Genomic DNA, 18343 nt, shown 5'->3' with positions numbered 1-18343 from the left:
CTCTCTCTCTCTCTCTCTCTCTCTCTCTCTCTCTCTCTCTCTCTCTCTCTCTCTCTCGCGAAATATTTAAAACGAATGAATATTTCGTGATGTGTATGATCGTCCCGATGAAAAATTAGACTTTAATTAAAATCGAGCACATAGCGGCATCGGACGTCATTAGAATAAATCTAAGAGACGCGACTGGTACGAATTGTAAACAGAGCTGCCATCTTGCGCATACGTGAAGTTCGAAATATTTATTTAGATCAAAAATTACAAAAAGATGAAATCAATGCAGTTAGGTTTCGAATATAATAATTACCTAGCGGCAATCGCGCTTCCGATGCACCTCGATGAGAAGATAAATCGATAATTAGTACCGGGAATGATTCCAATCGACTTCAATTCCTCCCCTCCGACCCGTAATAATCGAAACGCAGTGTCGAAAGTACCGAAGTCACAAAATTGGCGATCGTGCACGGCACTCAAATAACTCAAGTTATAATGAATTTCATACGCGGCATTTCGAACAATTCGATCTTCACACGCGAGATTCACTCTTGACAAAGCAAAACTACGCGAGAAATACCAAGCGATTTGAACGTGACTTCGCGAACTGTCATGGCGTCTTCCAAAACTGGCGGCGATTTGAAATGTATTGAAATATCGAGGCGGCGGACCAATCGCGACAGCGGGAACGCGTGACGTAAACAAGTTTCGCGGATATTGAAACGGACCAATCGTGGCGCAGTAATTTCGACGATACCGTTGCATCTCCCGCGTTGCTTGCACTTTTTGCACTCAAAATCTTTGCTTTCTCTCTCTTCAATAACCGAAATATCGTTTGTTACTCACTGAAGACCAACACTTCATGTATCATACGATGAATTTTTTAAGCACTGTTGACTGATTATAGAACAGAAAAATCCGGGAATTCCTTTGTCCTGCAGTCAATCAACAAGCTTCAAATGCAAATATTTTTACAAGCAATATGAACAAATCTAATTCGGGTGCACAATGGCGCACATTAAGTCCGCATTGAGCGCTGCAAATTGAGATAGGGAATTAAAAATTAGATCAATTAAATAAATTAAATTTTAATAGAATTTTAAGAATTTAAATAATAAAATAATAATTAATGTTAATAATAATAGTATCAATAATAAAATAATTTAATTTAATTTCTGTTTTAATTAGCTGAATTTAATCTCCAATGCGTAATCTCTGATGCGTAATCTCTTTTTAAGCCACTGAAACTTTGTCCATGATAAAAATCAATCTCGAACGGAAAAAGGATTGACTAATCGCATTGTAACGGTTAGTCAAATGATTTTGTTCTCTGATCGAAATTTCGAAGCGACTTTTAACAACTTCATTGTGGACACAAAGCTTAAAATTCATATCAAATAGTGTTAGAAATGAAGAATAAAAAATTGGAATTTCTATGATTGGAACAAAAAGGATTAAGATTCAAATTCAAATTTGTGGCCTAGCTGAATACCAATTTTCTGTTCGTAATCCGTCATCACCGATGTATATTCTTCTCCATCTCCCACATGAGATTCTCTACAAAAAGAGAAAAACGAAGGAAAGAAGAAAATAAGCAGGCTAATTATGAAACAATAGGCTTGTTCTTTTTGGTTAAACTTTTACAGTTCATCTTTCTTCCTTTTCTATCCAGGAAGAAAGAAGAGGAAGGAAAATGAACTGATGCAAAAATTCAGCCAAAAAGAACAGGCCTAATGACGGGCAAAAAATGCTGAAAGCAGTCGTATATCATATTATCCTTTCGATGTATTTCGATTCATTTTGGAGAGAAAACAGATAAAAACGGAGAAAACAGATAAAAACCCACCTCCCGTCTGTCATCCCGCAAAGTATCTGAATAACAAAATCGCCGCCGATAACAAAATCACGATGATCGTGTGAAATAGCGATGGCACACGGCGCTTACCTTACAGTAAATTTCGTGCGCGACATCGCCGACAGCCTGGCGCACAAGATTCATCTTTAAACGATGAAAATCAACAAGAAATGGAAAGATATCGAGAGATTCGAACGCGCGAATAATGCCACGATACGTTACAGGTTGCAGGCTTCCAGGACTTTTGATCGCGCAAACCAACTTCGAGAATCGCAATATCGTACTTTCGATACTGCAATCGATGCGCGAGCCAATTAAGGTGATCGGATCTGTCAAAGCGATCGCAACGCAATGATGGACCAATCGCAGCAGTAGATTAATTAAGGAACGAAATTTGAAATATCGAAAAATTATTATTTCAAATAAATAATCGCTGTAATTTCTTCTCAATAAGGATGTGTTCCATTTGACGCTTACAATGCTCACGAGCATCATTTGTCCTTGCTTAACATTTGATAAGCAATAAGAATAAAATGATTTAAAGAGCGTCAAGTGAAACTCTACCAAAAATAATGTACTAAGTAAAATTAAATTAAGTATGTCTAATCTTCGAAGTTAGCAATTACCTTAAAAATTCTCGATTATATTTTATTCCCTTCCATTCAATCTTTTTGTAACATAATATTTAATAATTCATTCCTTTATGTAAAATCCTGAACAGCTTAAGACTGTAGATAATGTAAATATTGGAATGTACAGTGTCAAATTTTTACCGCATAAGCCTTTTACATTTCATTTTTCTCATGCTTATCTATTGACTGCAATGTCCTCTATGCTAAGATAATTCCGCAGCATTTAAATTTAATATATTGTAGTACAAAGTCACAAATCTTATTATATTTTCTTTTAAAGCAAATGATCACAATTTAACGCTTCGCATAATTTTTATATTTTTCGTCTATGTCACACTTTTCTTTTACGTTATACAAAGGTAGATATCTCGATTTGAAACTCAAATGATGATTACATGATACGTGTACGTTCTTTTTTTCAGGGAAGTTTCGCAAGGAGTTCAAGCGTACCTTCCGATGTTCCCATAACTGTGGTGGGACTTACGTCCATAAAAGCGGATACGTCACGGTTATCTCGGATCCGCTCAAACAGAGATCTCGAAATTACACGAGGTCGATTCATACCATGTCCAACAACAATAATGTTCGGCAAAGCACCGAGGTCATACCTCTCAGTGCCATAATCAACATAGCGCAAAACAACGAGAAACAGGAGTGAGTCTCGTTTCTCGTTATCCTAAATCTGCGCCAAATATTCTTCTACACAATTTCTTCAATTAGTGGAATCCAGTTTCTCTTAACGATACCAAAACATCTACAGATTTTCAATAATTAACGAAAGAAACTGATTCTTAAGAGATTAAGACAAAACGGGCAAAAGTAGGTAAAAATTGAGAAAAATTGCGACAAATGATCATTTTCAGAAGAAAAAGTTCATATTTATTATCGAAAAAAATTGTAAGTAAAAGAATATTCGGCGAGTTGCGTTTTGTGTACAGCGAATAAGATATAATCTCTCTAAAGTCAATAGCTCAGTACATCCATAAATGTAATCGAGTAGTTCCTATATAAATTGTTATATAAGTAAACCTCGTTCAATGAACTTTCTTGAAGTTCTGCTAAATCGAGATGAACTGAGTTGTATAGTATTCAATTAATGTAATAGGCAATTATATAATGTACATGAGTCCGCACGATAAGATTTGCTGCTTTAAACATTTTACTTTATTATACTGTAGATATAGATGTAGACAATGTACATCACAGATTAATAACTGAGTGAAGATCTAAAGAGACACACGATAAAATTTCAAAAAAGTAAACGTAAGAGTGTAAATATAAAATTATATACCTATTCCGGCACTTAAAGCAGTTATACCTCGTTTTTTTCATGTCACTTGTAATATTTATTTTTTTTCCTATAATACATTCGACATTTCAATCAAAATATATCTACAAAGTTTAATAAAGTGTATGTAATCCTAACGTTTAAAGCTTAAAGTTATATTATATAAAGTTATTACTAGTGGTATTATATATAAGTTTTTTTATAAACTGTACAATATGCTACAGCGAATGTGTTTATGCTCGCTTCGTTTCCACTTACATTTACATTTTTATTGCGTAGAAGTGCCGTTCATCATGTATAAATTTCCTGCCGAAAATTTCCATTTTTTCTCAAAAAATTTTGTTTAAGGCTTTGTATAACTTTGTGTAGTTATACTCTTAAATGTAATTAATCATGGCGAGTTAGAAACAAAATTAATCGATTTTGTCTCAATCGCTCTCTCGCTGTTTTTTGTAATATATTTGCAAAAATAATTGTCTTACTTCATTAATTAAATACTCTAATATATTCAAGTTAGACCTTAGATGCGCAAATATTGATATTGCGAAAGAAAAAAAAATATTCTGTACTATCTTTATGACAACGGTCGATTTGTATCTCTGTAGAACGTGCAAAAACGGCTAGTGAAACTTAAAGCATGTAAATAAAATATAATAAAAAAAGATTCATTATAATATGAAAGAAAAAAACTAAATAGACATTAAATCTGTTCACTTCCGTTACTTTCTTATGTTTTCTGTCCTATAAAATAAACTAACTAGTTAATTTATCTCACTTTTTTTTCAAACGAGGCTGGAAATCGAAAGAGGAATGCAGAAATGCGTTAAGAAGGCAGACGAAAAGAACAAAAATGTTAAATGTTATTCAAATTGAATATAAAAAAAAAAGAAAATTGTTTTTATACATGTACAAAGATGCACATTTACGTTACTCAATTAATTGTATTTTGTTAATATTATAACTACAAACATTTCTGCTCTGTAGGTAGTCATAACATTAAAAAAGTATATGTATATAGGATTATAACATGTCAGTTATATCGTGTCGCAGTCATGGCCCGCGCAGAGCTGCCGAGTATATTATATCAATACACGATTAACATTCCTCGCTAAATAATGACCAGTTATAAGTAGACTTCGTATATGAAAAGTTATTTCATCGTTATTTCATAATTCAGGCAATAACGTTAGCACAAGGCTACTATTTTAGATATTATTACAAATACGGATTATAGTTCCTATAAGTTAATACACTTTTTACATGCTTTAAACTTATATTTAATAGCATTTAGTTTAATTCGTGTATCGATTCTTTGAAAAATTTCTTTACCCCTAAGTAATAATCAGTAAAGCTTTCAAAGCTTCGAATCCGTCACTGCAGTCATGTTATATTGTATGAAAAAATCCATTTCGATAAAGTAAGAAAAAATTTCCCAACAACAAATATCGGAAACGAATCTCGTTTTTTTTTCTTTTACGGAAATGAATCTCTTTTATTTTATTCGCAATTTTAATTTAATTTACATGCATTGTATGTATCATCTTGGTCTCTTACCTTATACGGTATTTCATAAACCCATTTTCAACGAGACTCATACGCGAGTAAGGCTCTAATTAATTTTGATACACAAAATATAAAACATATAAAACATAAATACCACAAAATAAATCATATATAATCTTTCGCTTTTAAATTAATGTATAAATGGCTATAGTGGCGGATCAGCGGCCTTAAAGCTGTGAATCGCGACGTACATGTCAGATAGCTAGTTTACTGCAATAACTGCATTCGAGAACATAATTTTAACGTCACTCGATGTTATAAAATATAATTCACTAACACACTTCCCCGAATATAAATTGGCTGAATTAATAATTATTCTGCGTCCCTGATTCTATAGCGAAGATTGCATGCACAATTGCATTACAGAATAAATATACAATTATGGATATGCGAATTGAACTATAAGACGTTTCGCCTACGCGCGTCGTGTATAATCCACGAAGTGACACTTTAACTCGCAGTAAATCGCGAGAGAGACGTGTGAATACGAAGCGCAATAATAATCACACTTTTTAGGCTGCAGCTTTCTCAACAATGGTACTTTCGGGAATCGCGGATTCAATGTTACCTAATTCAGTCTCGACGCTAGCCAATGTCGTTGGACTGTGCGAAACCGTATTCTTTTCATTAGAAGTCGCTTCTAATAGTTCCTTAACACTGACGCTATCGTCCAAGTTATCTTTTTTAATGGGTGATGTGTCAATATTTATATGAGAGTCAGCATTAGTAATCATCTCTACCTCTTGGTCGATATTGTTCACTGTTCTGATTTCCATATCTTGATCTTTCTGGGATTCCTGATTCAATGTGCTCGGCTGCTCGGTTTGAGCACTGTCGAATTGTCCCGGCACAGGTTTTTCGTCACTTTCCACCATGTTACCACTCTTGGCTTCTTGTTCAGTCTGTTGTTGCGTGTTACTGCTAGATTGATTATTCTGATACTGAGTGCTTCTACCTCTTCCTCGACCGCTCTGCTGATTATCAGGTGGTGGAAGAATAGGTATCGCTGCTTTCGGTCGCCGCAAAGGAGCTGCTTGCTGCTGTTGCTGTTGCTGTTGCGCAGGACTATAATAAGTACATCCTTGCGGTTGAAACAATTCTTGAGGCGGCGGTGGACCCTGAGGCTGCAGTATTAAAATACAGTAAAATTAAATATGCAATATAAAATTAAATATAGAATGTTCATATTGATTTATCATTTTACGATTCTCTTTTTCTTTTTGGTATTTACAAACATTTATTTTTCTCACCTGTACTGAAGGATTATATCCCTGATAGCCTTGAAAGTTTGGTGGAAATGTCGGGCCATTTGGACCAGGAACGTAATTAATTATACTAGGTGGTGCTGTTTGAGGTGGTATGAATTGCGGTGGTGGTACTAAGAATGGTGGTGGCGCATAACTAGCAGCTTGTCCACCAGGTGGCAGAGAAATAACAGGTTGCCCTGCCATGGGTGCAGTGGCTGGAGCAACCGGAGAAGACTGCTCAAAATGACTTTGAGGATAACCTGCAACGTTCACGCATGATAAATTAGTTTGCAATATTTCGTCAAATAAATAATGAAAATAATATATTATTTTTAATATATTTAGATAGAGATAATTAAATAACTTTTATATATTTATTTTTTATTTTTATACATATATGTATGTGTGTATAATAATTTTTTCTTACCTTGAGATTCTAGAACGGCTCTTGAATTTCCAGCTAGGTACGCGTATGCACAAGCGACACATTAATTTTAAGTACATGCTTGTATTAGGCCATGTAAAAGCATATATCATAAGAAATGGATTAGGAACATGCGTTAAAGAAAGATAAAGTATCAATATGCGTCATTACCTTGAGGTGGAAAATATCCATGTTGGGCATGTTGAGATGGATAATTCTGTTGTGCGGAAGTTTCCGTAATAGTAGGTCGTTGACGAAGACTGGAATATCGTTTAGGTCTATTTCCAGAACTATCCTGCTGTTGTTGTTGTTGCTGTAATGTTTGCTGTGACGAATGCGTTTGTTGTTGATGTGATTGCTGTTGTTGTTGCTGTTGTTGTTGTTGTTGCATTCTAGGGGGTACTGTGTTTGATCTGTGTTGATTGGTGGATGTGAAAAAACCTTCTATATAAATTAGAAGAAAATAATAAAAATTAGACATCGCAGTTATGTAATAAAAATTTAAGCTAAAAACATTAATAAGAAGATATTGTTTGGAAGAAGGAACAATTTCTTTTTTTACGTTTATATTTCTAAAGATGTTTCTCAGAATGTCAAAATCAATTTTTACATCCATTTAATTATCAAATTTTCAAATTAGATTTTTAAATTATTCTTTACAAGTCTTAAGGACAATATAAACAATTTAATTCATAAACATATCGATCAATCGAGCGTTCTAAAACGTAATTGTGATTGATTAATTTGCATAAAATCTTTTTATGTGTGATGATCTTTATCATCAAAGATTTATTATGAATATATCTATAAAATTTCTTATTTCTTAAATATCATTGTACTTGACAAAAACTCACTGTTGTGTCGTGCAGGTTGATGATACTGACTACCATCATTAATATTAAGTTGTTTCATATCATGAGCAAGTTGGTGCTCTTCATTGTGCTGCGCGGTATTATTCCTTCGATTCTCTATTGTAACCGGACCCGGGCCGCGCCCTTTCGCTTTATTCTCAACTATTCTGTTAGTGACCATGTTGTTATTAGCATTGGATTTGAAACCTCTTCCACGTGTCCTACTTGCGACCAAGCTTACAGACTCCTGAGTGTTCCTCTTGTTATTCTCCCTTGATAATGGCTTGGTATTAGTCAATTTTTCTGCATCGCCAGAACCAGTATTTCCATTTGTATTTTGATTTTGAGTAATGTGTCTACTATCCTTTTTCCAGGATGTATTAGTGGATTCATCTGACGTCTTATTTTCACTTCTGTAATAACATTTTCATCAAAATATCACTTTGTTACCAATAAAAAAACTTGTTTATAAATACAAAAATCTATTACACATACGTGGATGTATTGGAAGCAATAGCAGGCTTAGTTTTTGCATTATCCTGTTGGGATTGAAGCGGTGGGAAGTTTTGAGTTTTATTCTGTGTTTTATTCTTGCTGCTATACCAAGCTGACGAAATTACAGGTTCCTCTACTTTGTTTGGAGTATTCTATATCACAAAGAAAAAGTGATAAAACTTGTAATAATTAATTGTGATAAGTATATTTCACGACATTTACCTTACTATTACCAAGAGCGGGAAAATCTTCGTTATTTTTATGGAAGCGTCTGTTATTTCCTCTACTAGTTGTAGTCTTTCCATAAGCGTCTTCGTCCTCCCAATTCCTTGTGTACTTGTTAGGTCCACGACTAAAAAAATATGTCTCATATATATAACACGATAAAAAAAATCGGGATTTAAAGAAAACAAAACTCCTGATAAACTCACCCATATCTTCTTCTCCTTCTAGCTCTAGGTGGCCCTTCTTCATTTCTAATATCATAACCATATGTTGCTATCAATTCCTCAGATCTTTTTGGAGCTTGCTCTTCGTCATTGTATCGATCGTGGTCCCATCTGTCTTCCTTATCTTTCCACACCTTCTTTTCTTTGGTTTCTTTTGCATTCGTCTGCTGTTCTGTGTTATTCTCAGTTACTTCATCAGTTGTACGATCATCATGCTCATAAAACGTTCCTCGTTTTGGTATATACTGCGGGTTACGTCTGTCCTCGTCATCGTCCAACTTCTTCTGTGGTTTTTCCTCTTCTTGTCCATCTCCACTTTCACGTTGTTCCCCGCCTTCTTGTGATTCGGCGTCTGAGTCGCTTTCATAAATGTCACATTCTGAATCTTGATGTCCATCGGTTTGTTCACTACTCTATAGAAAGAAAGAATATTGGTCAATATAATATATCAAATCCTGGTTTCAAATTATTTTTGAAAGCTTAAATATATATCAATAGAATGTCAATCAGAATTTATTTGTATTAATTATTTATTGATTGTGTATTTTTAATATGTCAATTATATGTATAAATATTTTTTTACTTTTCTACATTAGTTCTTATCTTCAACCTATTGATTGATTCCACTGATTAGCTATCTATGTAATCTTTTCTCTCTATTTAGTCAATATTTATGATCAAAGAAAAAGCAGAAAACAATGCTTTTGTATGTAACTTGTTAAACTAATTAAAGTGGAGGTAATTGATTTTTCTCTCCTTATCTCTTTCTCATTATCTTCTATTCTTCATATTTTTTTAATATAAAACTGTACAGTATGTACTAAAATATATATCTGAACTAGCAATTAATCTTGCAATAATTCTTTTGCAGATTAATAGTTAACTTTCTGCAAACGAAAGATTTGATTAACTGTAACATTTTTTTACTAATTCTAATATTCAATAATACATATCTTGCTAATTAATTTTAAATAATTTTAAATAATGAAATAAAACCTAAGAGATTATCTAATAAATAAGACTAATACCCATATTTATAGTCAGGCCTTATATTTAAGACTTCCTTAAATTTATCTTCAGATACTCTATGAATTATTTCATTGGCTACTGAACATCTAAAGATAAATTTAAGTAAGCCTTAAGTACAAGAGTCTGAATATGGGCATAAATTTTAATTTTAACAGAATAATATAAACTGAATGCAACTCATTCTGAATGAATTGATACATCCAAGCAAATCAAAAACCAATAATTTCTCCCCCCCCCCTCTCTCTCTCTCTCTCTCTCTCTCTTTCAGCTAAAGTATCCTTAGCTAAAAGTAATAAAGTCGATGAAGCAATTGATAAAAACGAAATTGAAAAAAAAGAAATATCAGAAAAAAACATCCAACTACAAATAATTCATAAGAAAAAGATGAAATCTCTATCAGTACTGGTCCACGACCTCCACGATTAAGCCATAAAGTATAAACTTTCATGACGCTGATTGAAGATAAAATTAATAAGCGTCGAATAATCGGTCTTCCTAATCGCTGCATGTTTTCAACTGGAGAGATTCTCGTCTTCGATCTTTCGTACGAGAAAGTTCGCCTGAGGTTTGGAGAGAAAATCGCGAAGCACGCGCGGAAACGCAACGCTAATCCGAGGGTGGATTCTTCACGCGGATCGAGATTCGTCTCTCAGGGACTATCCTCCCGGCGATAATCGAGTTCCACTTACTTGAGTTTCTTTCGTAGCGTTTAGCTCCTCGTACGAATCCGAGAGATCGTCGGAACCGCATGACTGATTGGATTTACGACGTCGCCGTGTATCCGACATTGTTTTGTTCAGCACTGAGAGATATTACGTGTTTCGTTTCCTCGTGTCGGCCCTGAGAACGGATGAGAAACAAGGGGAAAAAAATTGCTCTGAATCTTCACGAAATATCCCGCGATGCGTCGAGCCGATCTCTCGTCATGAAACCGAACGTCCGTGTATTGTCAAAGCTCGACAAGAGTGACGAGTGTTGACTCTGAATCAGCGGAAACACCTGGTGACAAAAACGTGAACTTTTCCGGAAGTTGGTTAACTAAAAGTGCCTTTTCATGTTGATGCTCGACGCTCATTGGCTGCGTTCAGCGGATTCAACAGTTGAGTGAGCATTTATTGTTATTGGTATATTCTTTTAGATCATCCAATCAGAATATTAGATCTAGAATTTGAAAAGTGTGAAAAGTCTTTGAAGTTTGTGGAATAACTTCAAATAGAAATTTAGGAACTAATTAAATCATTTTGACAAGAATCACATTCTGCTTTTTCATATGGTATGTCAATTTCCCACATAACTAATTGACTAATTTAATATAAAATATTCTCATTAGGTGCATTAAACTAAAGCTCTATATTACTAAAATAACATTATATTGAGCGCTCAGTGAACTCTTGCATCTTATTGGCATATTCTGTTAGAACTAAAAATATAGATCAAACAGATACAAGAGTTCAGTGAGCGGTCGTAGTCCTGATGCACCATTGGTGGTACACTAGAAAATTACCGAACGATGGGAATGGATTGTGCTACTTCTTTTTTCTTTTTCCTTCTCCGAATGAAAACGCCCTAGTTCATTCGTCCCCCTCCTTGCTGTCCATTAATCGTCGCGCAATCGCGAGCGGACACGAAGCACAGGTTGCGCAGCTGTCAATTATATACATGTTTGACGCACATTACCGTATGGCGTATTTGCGGCGATTGGCGATCAAAACATGATATGACATGATAGAATAATCGAGAAAGATGTGGGGAAATTATTGGGATATCTACAATGTGTTGTGTGTGTTGATCACCCTCGTTCACGGACACGATTTTCGGCACTTCGACGACACGGTCATATTCAAGATCAACTGGCCCGGGAAGAGTGACGCAGATTTACTGGTGAGTACACCTGGCGCAGATCTTATCTAACCGATCCCCGTGGACTCTCGAGCGACGATATCGTCATTTATCCGACGTGTGCTCCGGGTCTTTTCTCCCTTTCAGGAATCTCACACGAACGCGGAGCCATATTTCATAACCACCGCCAACAACGAGCGGTACAAGTGCGTCATCCCGGACGCAACTGAGCAGGAACATGAATATAGCGAAACGTATGATGGGCCAAATCCAATACAGCTACTCCAACCGATATTTGCTCAAAATAGTTGCTCTTATAGGGTATGCGACATAGGCATTTATCATCTATTATTCTCATTTTTCTTGATTCTAATTTGTTTTGTGGTACATTTCCATCAGCTTAACATTATATTTGTCGCATGACAACTTTTTCAGGTGTTTTAATTGACTCTAAATTCTTTGGAATAAATCTTACTTCAAAGAATTTAGAGAACGGACAGAGGTTTTAGGGTTTAGAATCTCTATTCTATTGTTAATTAATTAAATGTGAAAGATTCGTTATATGAAAAATGTAATATTGGCTTAATCAACAAAATATTAGCAATTTGTCTATAAATTGCTGGTAAATTCTATTAAAATGTTCAGCAAATTGATATCAATTGCATTAAATTTGTCTGCATTAAGTTTGTGTTGTGCTAATAAAAAAAGCTTCCTTGACATAAGAGATCAAATTGTCGATAAAAACTAATCAAAATTTTAATCGATTTTGGTTCTTGCTGTCAGATTGTCAGCAAACTTTGTTCTATTTTGCTGTTACAATTTGATGTCACACTTTGTAATGAATTTTATTGTATACATGCCACTATTTTGATGTCATTAAATATAACAGAATTTGCATTAATTTGATATTTTTTTATCAACAAAATTTGCAGTAAGCATTTGATACAATTTGTTTTCAAATTTGACTGAGGATTATACAGATCAAGGATCCTAAAGACATGATCAGACTGGAGATTGAGATTGAGATTAGATTGGAATTTAACAATCAAAGCAAAGTTTATTAAATTTGAGATTGATTTTATCTTTTCTAATTGGTTAAATTCCAATTCAATTTTAATTTCAATCTCTAGTCTAATCATGTCTTTAAAATGTTCCAAGGATATTCCTGAGATAAAGTATACTGTATAGATTTTTATTAATAAACATCGCTCATTGCTAATTTCTTACCTGAATTTAATTTTGACACATAGCTAGAGTCATACTGGACTTACGAATTGTGCCACGGTAGATACGTACGGCAGTATCATGAAGACAGAGAAGGAAAAAAGATTAAGATGCAGGAATATTATCTCGGCACACTGGACAAAGCACAAAGAGCAAAACTCTCGGCCTATTATGATGAACAGGCGAAGAATCCAAACAGGAAGTTATATATACCCATCAAGAAGATCGATGGGATTAACATGCCGTACGTCGAAATTGAGATGACTGATGGTACAATGTGTGATTTGAATAACAAACCGAGAACTGTCAAGGTATTGTACGTCTGTTATAAACATGGTAAACACGATGTGTATTCGCTGAAGGAAACCATGTCCTGCGAATATGAAGCGATTGTTCTATCGCCAGTATTGTGCAATCATCCTGATTACAAACCACAAGACACTGGGGAGAATCAAATTACGTGTCAGCCTGTGGATAATGCACCAAAGAAACCAAAGTCGCTTATGATGATGGAACTAGAAAGTCTAAAAATTCGACAGCAAGCGAGGGTAAATCTGCAAAGAGTTTGATATTTGCAGACTCTTTTATTAAGCTTCTTCTTTACTTTCTACTTTCCTTGAAATATTATTTGACACATATTTATACTTTGTTTATGCATATATATTAATAACTATATCTTTTCTGTTTTTTATTAGTTGAGCCAAGTATTATGCAAAATAACGATATGTATTAAAGGGATTCTAAAGTCACGTGTTTTATTGACCTCCGAAGGCGATTATTTTCTATATTTTTTATATTTTAACTGCCTTTACATATTTAAAAATTCTTTTCCACAAATAAAGTATAAATAGTAATGTAATCAACTTTATGTCAAAAATGAAAAAAGTTGGAAAATTATAATCTTGTTATTAGTTTAACTCATAACAATGGTGTAGATTCATAACAGTATTTGCTTTCTATATAAATTTTATATTTTGTACGTCTAAAACAATTTTGGTTAGGGATTATGAATAATGTTAAGTTTTTTAGAATTATTAGGTTTAGATACCTAATATGAAAGATTACTTAGAAAATTACTTAAAATTACTTAGAAAATTTGTACATATGAATGCACACGATATTGATGCAGTAATACATAATAATGTGTCAATGACATATAAATTATATGATGTAAGTCTTGTTAAATCAATAAAACAGACATCTTTAAGATCCTCTTAATAACAGAGAAGCTTGCGTCACGTACTAAAATTTGTTAATGATTTTAGATCTGAAAATTTCATAATACAGAGAACACTGCTTTTATTCTTTAAATTATTAATACACTTAGATTTAACTAAAGCTTGTATAATTTTGATAATAGCATTCTTTAATAGTATTCTGTGAACTTTAGTTTTCGATACTAAGGATTTCTTTCTTTTCATTTCTCATTTTACCATTTATTTACTGTCTTAATTATTTGTTGCACAGGATGACAAGCCGCAGAAAGTGTATGCAATCCTCCATGTAGATAAGGAGGGCCAGGTCAGAATATTTTGCATATATGGGAACAGGATTAACGCTTGTTGATCATTATGTAGTACTATTACTTTGTGCAAATGTTGTTTTCATTCTGTCCCTTCTTAATCTACATATTTCGATATGTTGTCCACTATTACTTTATCAATATTTAATTCGCCTTTTTTGGCATTTATAAAATTATATTTAGTATTATTACATAACATATAATTTCTTATTCTTACACATATTGCTTTAAATATTGTGGAATTGTGTTGCCATTATCATTTCTACGTTGTATAATAACAGTATTGAATGAGAAACACATAATAATAATAATAATAATAATAATAATAATATGTAATTACTTTATGCACTTGAAATAATCTATTATATCATGGTATGTTTAGAGTTCATCATGTACAGTTTGCACATTAATTTATGCACGATGATAATTCTTTCATAATCAAAATCTTTTTTATAAATATCAATTATATAGTTTCACGCGTAGAATTTATTGTAATGAATTGATTACAGGATGGCGAGCCAAGAGTGAGGGTTGAGATACATCCACTAGATGTCCCAGATAAACATGATAACATTGATGAATCTATCAGTGCAATGCAAACTGATCAGAATATTAGTCCTGCCGAAGTTAGTCCTGTCCAGAATTTCCTTAGTGGAAAGAATTGCTTGCACGGAGTATGTATCTTTAGCTATCACTCGTTTTGAACAATGTATTTTTTAACGGTGTTTTTTTAATTATTAGGGCAACGGCTGGTGGAAGTACGAGTTTTGTTACGGGCGTTCTGTCGTTCAGTACCACATAGAACGAGATGGTACAAAGACGATTGTCAATCTTGGTAGATTTGACAAACAGAAGCATTTGGAATGGATCGCCGCGCATCCACAGAAGAAACCCAAACCATTAGAATTAAGGAAACACCTCTCACACTTTTACAGCGATGGAAGTAGTTGTGATAAGACTGGAACTTCTAGACAAACTGAAGTATGCGTTGCTATGAAATTTAAAAAATATTGTTGATTTGGAAAAAGATAAAAATCATCTTTCAATTTCATTTTATGTGATAATTACAAGAGAAACTTTTATATTTTTATTGATTGTAATAAAACAAAATGAATATTTTTTTAATAATTGATAAAAACATTTTCCAAATTAGGATGTCGCAAAATTTAAAATGCTTTAAAATGCTGAAATTCTTGAGTTTTGGTCTGCGCCAATCTTTTTCCAAATCAAAAATTCTTCTTATGAATGTCTGCAGATATCTATAATTTTATTTCACTTTCCTTACCGTTTGTTTTAGGTAAAATTAAAATGTGTGGAGAACCATACTGCAAGTCCATCTAGTGTATCATTATTTTTATTGGAACCAAAAACATGTGAATACGTTCTGGGAGTCGAATCACCGTTAATCTGTGATATCTTAGAATATGCCGACGAAAATGGACTTCTGAACGACAAGTTCGAAGCGAATTTCGATAAATTGAAATCTATGGCCTTGCACGCAGAACAAGACAATTTAGACGAACGAATAGCTAACGGAGATGATTAAAATAATTGATTTGTCTTCTTAATGTCGGTTAAAAACCATCAAAGCATTATTGTTTAAATATCATAATTCTAAAAATGTTCATTGTTTATTGAGTATAAAAAGAATTACATTCTATAAAACAAATGAGTGAAATTGAAATTAGTTAACTATATTACATATAATTGTGTTTGATATTATTATAAAAAAAAACTTACATTCCAAACGATCTAACAATATAAATATTTAATAGGTTCCGTGTGTAAATATTCTCTCGTTTGTAAAAGTGCATATCAAAATCGTATTCCAGTACATGCGAGGCTTATATGTCAATATCTAAACAAATTTTTGGAAAATGATTTTTTTTTTAGCTGAATCAGACATATACATGAAACTTTCGGCTTATCTCTTTTCTATCCGGATGATATTAGGATACATGAAATAAAAGCTTCTAAGATTCTACGAAGAAGGCAGCGTTTTGAATGTCCAAAATTTTCAGTATGTAGTATTGTTCTGTTTATTCCTGGTCAGGGATTAAGGGATGTCTTTAACCGATGTTCAGGCCGACACCGACGCGGAACTGCTGCTTCTTGTGATTCAGAAAGCCGCTTATGATTAACGAGGCCTCCTGGATTGGGTGCAGCCTCTTCTCGAACACGGCACCCATGCTGGTCTCCGAATTGACGAATCCCCGGCAAATAAAGTTCGCGTATGGAATGTCTAAGCGGTACATAATTGTTCCTATAGACTCGTGTATCCGTGTGTTTGTCTCGATCTCAACTCCGAGCTGTAACTGCTGGCTCGCTTTCCGATGGTAACAAATATGGATACCAGCCTCGCCGAACGTGGCAGATAATGTGGTGGGACCGGTACTGTGCCGGAATGCGGCACACATCACTGTCTGCTGACCGCCGGGTATCAGAGAACCACGTAAACACGCGACTTCTGTGCCGAGAGTGATCCTCGGCGTAATTGCCTGCAAGTAGTGCAACACCAGGGTGCCGTGCAGCTTCATGAGATCTGGATTCGCCAGGGTGAGCGCCAATGTACAGTCATCCGAGCGGTACTCCAGTCCGGAACTGAACGCCTTGTATCTCTTGTCAAGGATTTGTGTAGCGAGCTTGAATCTATATCTGCAGCCGAGCGTGTGCACAAAGCTGGCGCTCATGTTACCACTGGGCGTAATCTCACCTGAAATCACCGGGTACTTCTCCGTAAGTCCTACCCGCTTGGTACCAACATAATTCACACCGACTATGAGGCCATACGGTGTCACAGAACTCAGGGTAATCTTATAAGTCACGTTGAAGTGTTTGCTCAGAGTTTTCTTCAACAATAGATATGCGCCCTCGAAGTTCTGCGGATAGAGCTCCTTAGTTTTTGCATGAAGATCCTCGAAGCTGCTGGGGTTACCAGGCTTCCTGTCCACCTCCTCCAAACAGGGAACGCATGGTAGTTCTTTCTGGGTGACTGGGGTCATGAAGAGCTCGCGTTTGTTGATAAGTGCTTGGACGATACCCATTATGACAGGGATGTTGTTTTCCGATGAATAACCAATTTATTTTAATATTAATCTACTACCAATTTTTTAATATGCGCGAATTCGATACGTATCAATCTTCATTCTATGTTTGGTCTTCAGTATCGATATTTCATTAATAAAAATTGATTGGAGATTCAAGTATTTTAACGATGAATGATTTTTTTGGTGCAAAATTATACATTTCTTGAGAATCAGCGTTACGTGCCTATTCTATAGATTAAAAATATTAAAATATTTCCCCATAAATATAGGATCTTCAAAAATTTTAGAATACAGTTCTTCAGAATTCTAATAAATAAAGAAAATGTATTATATATACACGTACAATCTACATAATATATCTTATACATTTTTAAAATATCCTTTTTAGTGATTTTTTTAGTTAAAAAAAAAATAAAATAGAAATCTATTAATGTAATGGAAATTTTTAAACGAACGAAGTTTTTAACATTTACAGTAATTTTATAGTTAATTTTTCTTGAGATATTTTTTTCTTCGATTAAACAAAATGATTTTTTTTTCAACTTCGCCAGATAGATTTGCCAGACAGATTTGTAAATCTTTGTTCCTTCGTAATTTTATCTTATATTTTATTTACATTAAAAACAAGAAAAAATAAGTGTGGTGATCGTAGCTTAGAGCGTCGCGTAACTGCTCTGTGTACCAAAGATCTGATCAAATTCACCCAGCACTCAAAACACATATCAAAAATGTAAAATTTAAATATTAATTGGGCTCTCAGACTTAAAAACTATAAATAAAATTTACATATTATAAAGATGTGCAATGATTGACGAACATCAACCTTATTTATATTTGCAAAATTTGTACGGCAAATACAAATTTTACAAATACAAATAAGGTTGTAC

At 34.0% G+C, this 18343-nt stretch overlaps 4 protein-coding genes across 6 annotated transcripts in view; 2 read left to right on the top strand and 2 right to left on the bottom strand.

The window, feature by feature from the left end:
* The window catches only part of LOC108687122 (orexin receptor type 2-like), a 42241-nt gene extending 37675 nt beyond the window's left edge, over window positions 1-4566 (top strand). Inside the window, exon 6 of the mRNA XM_018192735.1 lies at window positions 2901-4566. Within this exon, the coding sequence (XP_018048224.1) occupies window positions 2901-3136 (236 nt within the window). The 3' untranslated portion in view covers window positions 3137-4566. The remainder of the gene's footprint in view (window positions 1-2900) is intronic.
* Window positions 4567-5421: 855 nt separating this feature from the next.
* Window positions 5422-10742, bottom strand: LOC108687121 (protein CASC3-like). Of its 2 annotated transcripts, XM_018192733.1 has the most exons (9): window positions 10514-10742; window positions 8778-9208; window positions 8569-8698; window positions 8347-8498; window positions 7855-8264; window positions 7172-7444; window positions 7004-7036; window positions 6580-6836; window positions 5422-6453 (listed from the first exon to the last, which is right to left on the bottom strand). In XM_018192733.1, the coding sequence occupies exons 1-9, from the start codon at window positions 10610-10612 to the stop codon at window positions 5842-5844; spliced, it is 2397 nt and encodes a 798-aa protein (XP_018048222.1). In that variant the 5' UTR covers window positions 10613-10742; the 3' UTR covers window positions 5422-5841. The 2 variants fall into 2 exon arrangements, with proteins under 2 accessions (XP_018048222.1, XP_018048223.1); XM_018192734.1 differs by lacking the exon at window positions 7004-7036.
* A 696-nt stretch (window positions 10743-11438) lies between these two features.
* LOC108687130 (endoplasmic reticulum lectin 1) lies at window positions 11439-16074 on the top strand. Of its 2 annotated transcripts, XM_018192747.1 has the most exons (7): window positions 11439-11705; window positions 11811-11984; window positions 12914-13435; window positions 14355-14408; window positions 14919-15083; window positions 15151-15390; window positions 15707-16074. In XM_018192747.1, exons 1-7 carry the CDS (start codon window positions 11568-11570, stop codon window positions 15953-15955), a joined length of 1542 nt encoding a protein of 513 aa, XP_018048236.1. In that variant the 5' UTR covers window positions 11439-11567; the 3' UTR covers window positions 15956-16074. The 2 variants fall into 2 exon arrangements, with proteins under 2 accessions (XP_018048236.1, XP_018048237.1); XM_018192748.1 differs by lacking the exon at window positions 14355-14408.
* An 86-nt stretch (window positions 16075-16160) lies between these two features.
* Window positions 16161-17509, bottom strand: LOC108687144 (mitochondrial import receptor subunit TOM40 homolog 1-like). The gene has a single exon (XM_018192766.1). The coding sequence runs from the start codon at window positions 17451-17453 to the stop codon at window positions 16479-16481; it is 975 nt and encodes a 324-aa protein (XP_018048255.1). The 5' UTR covers window positions 17454-17509; the 3' UTR covers window positions 16161-16478.
* Window positions 17510-18343: the final 834 nt, after the last annotated feature.

Source organism: Atta colombica, unplaced genomic scaffold (genome assembly GCF_001594045.1).
Source record: "Atta colombica isolate Treedump-2 unplaced genomic scaffold, Acol1.0 scaffold200, whole genome shotgun sequence".
NCBI classification, from domain to species: domain Eukaryota; kingdom Metazoa; phylum Arthropoda; class Insecta; order Hymenoptera; family Formicidae; genus Atta; species Atta colombica.
The sequence above is the reverse complement of the archived record's forward strand: the minus strand, read 5'-3'. Positions and strand labels throughout refer to the sequence as shown.